Genomic DNA, 5000 nt, shown 5'->3' on the forward strand with positions numbered 1-5000 from the left:
TAGAAAGCAAAGAAAATGTTAATGTCTACCTCTGCTTTTCTGAATGAGGCCAAACCAGTTGAATAGATATGACTTAGTAAGAAGTTGAGGATTCCTTTTTCAAGTATGTTAATTATGAGATTTGTGCCAAAACTGAGGTTCTACTTTTCAGTCAAGCACATTTAGATAAACTAAACACCCTTATCAGTAGTTATATATTCTATGTGCTCTGCACAGAAATTGAATAATGATCAAATGCAGTAGCCTTTCAGTGTAATTTAGACTGTCCTGGGATGAACCAATTTTTTTTTTTAAGTAGCCAGTACTCCCACTTTAAATGTACTCTCCTGCAAAAAAAGGTGGGTAAAGTAGATAAAATTACAATAGAAATAATTATGTTTTACTCATTTTATTGTAGATAAGCCTTCTTAGTAGATTGAGAGGTAATAAAGATCATAATATGTTCACCATAGCTCATAAACTGGAACACATAACATAACATTACTAACACTGACAAAATAGAAGTATGTAGAGTAATGATTTCTAATATTCACATTGCTGGAAATGAACTCTGAATGTTTATTAAACATGATTTAAATTTTGAACTTATACTGATACAATGTTATCAATTTTTATAGTTCATTTGTGATTTTGCAGTAGTTCAAATCTTAGTGTATAAAGTACCTATCTATCTATCTATCTATCTATCAATCTATCTGTCTATATATAAGTGTGTTTAGTTAGTCTTTTCCACTATATATTAGACTAGAGGGTCTTTATCCATCTTTAAACTCTTAGCCTGATTTACAACCACTGACAGGACAGTGCACCCATTCGTTCACTTTCAAAGAACCCTCCTAAATGCAAATAAGCATATTACACCCAAACATGCACGGCATCCCCAGCATTATTGTTTTAGCAACGGTAGCGTGACGGGAAAGGTAGTTGTCATGGTTGCCACACAATCGGAAACCGACCGCGCTCGGCTGCTAAAAATGGCCGGTCGTGTTTCCCTGGCGCTGCAGCCACCGTGCCGCCCGTACTCCTGCCACGTCTGCGCTCGCTGCCATCATGGCTCAGGTACGACTTGGCGGCGGGGAGAGGGAGGGGAGGGAAGGGTTTGAGAATCAGTTTTGAGTTATTGACTTACTAGCGTACAGGATTTTACTCTGATTATATTGTTAGAGCGTTTGGTTTGTAATGGTGTATATATTGTGAGATTGGTCATGACGATCTTTACCTATGTCTTTTCGATAAAATTTGGAGAAAAATAAGGTCATTTGCATAGAAATGAGATTGTGACGTTGCACTGCGCTGTACCTGAAGTGAGATTTAGAGCAAGACCCGGTTACTCGCCTTGTGTATTACGATATTGGTGAAATATACAGAGTGTACTAGGGTAGCTTTCGGCGGCCATGACATGAAAACGCGACCTCAGTCGGCCATTACTCGTAACTGCATTCGCCAGCATGAACGGTTCTCCGAGTGTTTATTTTTTTCTTTGTTTTATATCTGAATCTTGGATAATGTTTGAATTTGTGACATGGGTGGAACTCACGAAAGATACGTCTTCGAACTTTAAGTTCGCTAATTTTTAGTCATGATTCAAACCTCGTGCCCAAAAGTTTATCTTTAACTTTTGGGGTCGTATTATCATTGGTATATATATATATGTGTGTGTGTGTGTGTGTGTGTGTGTGTGTGTGTGTGTGTGTGTGTGTGTGTGTGTGTGTGTGTGTGTGTGTGTGTGTGTGTGTGTGTGTGTGCGTGCGCTCATATATATATATATATATATATATATATATATATATATATATATATATATATATATATATTATATATATATATAGGTAGGTAGGTAGGTAGGTAGGTAGATATATAAGATAGATATATGATTGATAAATATTATATAATATATATATATATATATATATATATATATATATAATATATATATAACCAGATCTATAAATAGATAGATGTATAGATACATTCACACACACACATATATGTATGTATGTATACATGCACATAAACATATATAACTATGCATGGTGTGTGTATATTCATATGATCGTATGTTATTATATAAAATCAAAGTGTACTGCATATCTCTCCTCGTGCAAAGTGGCTTCAGAGGTGTTGCATATTGGCCTTATTGCTTGTTTTCTTCCCTTGGCTAAAATTTTGCAGTTCTGGCCTCCTTCCTCATTTTTTCTTACAGATTACTATATTTTTCTTCTCGCTCCAAAAAGCGTTGTGTTATCAAGGTAGAATGATATCATGAAGACGATTTTTAGACGTGAATCTTAGTTCTGTATTTGTTTGCACATCGTGAGTTTCCTTCTTATCTCTCTCTATTTTTAAGATGTTTTGATCGTTATCATAACCACCATTGCCATGACCAATGCTTTCATCATCATTATCATCATCACCACCACCACCATCACCATCATCACCAACTTCACAATCACCATCATCACCACCACCATTATCACCATCACCACCATTATCACCCTCATTATCACCCTCATTATCACCATTACCACCATTATCACCATCGCAATCGACCGTTGTGTATATATTCCGTAATCATCAGATCGGAGAAAGAACATCTGCGTAATTTACATATGACCTGCAGCTACTTTGTTTCCTGTCATATTATTTTCAGGAGAAAGATATTCCACACACAGGTGTATGTCTGTGTTGTGCTCTCTCTCTCTCTCTCTCTCTCTCTCTCTCTCTCTCTCTCTCTCTCTCTCTCTCTCTCTCTCTCTCTCTCTCTCTCTCTCTCTCTCTCTCTCTCTCTCTCTCGTGTCTGTGTGTTTGTGTTGTATAAATAGCTGCGGGAATGAAAGGGAAAGAGAAAGAAAGACATATACGAAGAGATAGGGTGTCATAAACATTACTGGTACAGAGTAAGAGTAATCTATTGGGAAGGCGGGAATGCAGGCAGGATGATCTAATAGCCGCACATACTCGAGCAAATTCGCAGTGAAAGGAAACGCCACAGTCACCGTGACGAGACTCGCGGCCCTCGAGCGAAGGACAATCGAATGCCACACTACTCTTCCTTTGCCAGACCCAAGGGAGGCAGATATCGGGAATAGCGTTGGCGAGGACCTTAACCGGCCCCTTAAGGTCTGAAACAGGGCATAAGGATTGAGCTTAGCTTTGCAGGCGTCTACATCGCGCTGGATCAGCCTTCCTCAGCCGATTCAGCTGTGATGGAGCATCGGCATCAGCATGGTGGGGTCAACGTCGGGCGAAGAGGAACTGGCCACCTTACCTTACCTGCGACTTACAATCCACGTGCCTCTTTAAAGATACCACGGCTGTTCAGTAAATATTATATATTCGTAATGTGAAAGCAATACAACTAAAGCTGTGGAGTTCAGTGGTTGAACGCTGGCTGTGCTGTCGCAAGGTTGTGGGTTCGCGCCTGGTTGCCCCTCTCAGTCGACTCAGCTGTGAGTGAGCACTGGTATGCTGACTTCAGCATGCTAGGGTCAAAGTCGGGGTGGAAAGGAACTGGCTGCCTTACACATCGTCCCTTGGCTTAGTACTCATGTCCACAACGGACATATTCCCTACGTTCACTTGGATACGGGACTATAACGTTTAACTTAACACCCACATCAATAGTATGTACCGCATGTTGTTCCAAGTTACAAGGACGTAATCCTTACCCACACTCGGTAGTTTAAGATATTTCACCTCTATGCATTTTTTTTTTTTTTTTTGTACAAATAGAGCATTTTATTTTTAACATGTATAATACACTTGTGCAGGGAGTTACCATTTCCTTTTTTCTGATTGTTTTATAACTCGAAGACTGAGGGTCATATTTCAGTGCAGCCAATGGCAATGGAAAGGTAAAAGCTGGAGTTAGATTATGGGAAAAATGACAAGAAGTGCGAAGGCCGATTTCTCTGATTTATTTTCTCACACAGCATATATTAAACTTTCCTAGTTAATGCCACAGTTTGTGTCCGATCTCAAAAAGATTTTCTCCAAGCATGGGTCCAAAAAGGGAGCGCCTCCACCCTTCTAGCAACAAATATAAAAGAGGATAGGCCTACGAATCATCGCCCTGCTAAACCTCATGTCAGTCTGTAAGACGTTTTCTGTTTATGAACATTAACAAAGAAAAGAAAGGGTAAGGAATTGGTGATGACTGAGGGACTACCTCCTTGGGAAATAGTTACATTTGTAAAGGAAAAAATCTCGAAAGAACTGTACCTCTGGCCTTAGAGATGGACTGAAGAGGGAAATGATTCAGACCACGCTGCTTCAGTTTTGTTGCTTCAGTGTTTACAGTTAGTGGGTTGCGGTTATCTCTCAGAGGTCTGAGAGGTACGCTATGTTATCAGATGTTCGTGGTCCATATCTCAGCTCTGTTATTAGCCATTTTTTTTTATCTTGTAGAGGTCTGAGCGCAACTGATTTAGCACAAAGATATAATTTGTTTCTAGATACTCAGATGGTAGAGGTACATGACAGTTGTTGAAGATGAGCTGCACATCTGTGAATGCATGTATCTTTGTCTGTCTGTTTCCGAATCTCTATTATGATCTCTGTGTTTCTATTCCTTTCCCCTTCGCTTTCTCTTTCTTTTCCTTCCTTTATTATTCTTTAACTTTCTTTTCCTCTCTCTCTCTCTCTCTCTCTCTCTCTCTCTCTCTCTCTCTCTCTCTCTCTCTCTCTCTCTCTCTCTCTCTCTCTCTCTCTCTCTCTCTCCATCTCTCACAGATGGTAGAGTACATGGCATTTGCTGTAGATGAACTGCACATCTGTGTCTGTTTCTGAATCTATGTTGTTATCTGTGTTCCTCTTTCTCTCCCCTTAGCTTTCTCTGACTTTTTCTTACTTTATTATTCTTTCACTTTTTTTCATCACTTTCTTATTCTCTCTCTCTCTCTCTCTCTCTCCTCTCTCTCTCTCTCTCTCTCTCTCTCTCTCTCTCTCTCTCTCTCTCTCTCTCTCTCTCCTCTCTCTCTCTCACAGATGGTAGAGTACAT

The 5000-nt window shown here is 39.6% G+C and overlaps 1 protein-coding gene across 3 annotated transcripts in view; it reads left to right on the top strand.

Annotated features, from left to right (window-relative positions):
* Positions 1 to 5000, top strand: part of LOC119578839 (bifunctional 3'-phosphoadenosine 5'-phosphosulfate synthase-like) — a 52263-nt gene that overhangs the window by 3845 nt on the left and 43418 nt on the right. Inside the window, exon 1 of one of the 3 annotated variants that reach the window (XM_037926482.1) lies at positions 965 to 1059. The exons of the other annotated variants lie outside the window; for them this stretch is intronic. Coding sequence (XP_037782410.1) covers positions 1051 to 1059 — 9 coding nt within the window. The 5' untranslated portion in view covers positions 965 to 1050. Of the gene's footprint in view, positions 1 to 964; positions 1060 to 5000 lie in introns of those variants that run through there. 3 annotated transcript variants of the gene reach the window in all.

Source organism: Penaeus monodon, chromosome 11 (genome assembly GCF_015228065.2).
Source record: "Penaeus monodon isolate SGIC_2016 chromosome 11, NSTDA_Pmon_1, whole genome shotgun sequence".
Lineage (NCBI taxonomy): Eukaryota > Metazoa > Arthropoda > Malacostraca > Decapoda > Penaeidae > Penaeus > Penaeus monodon.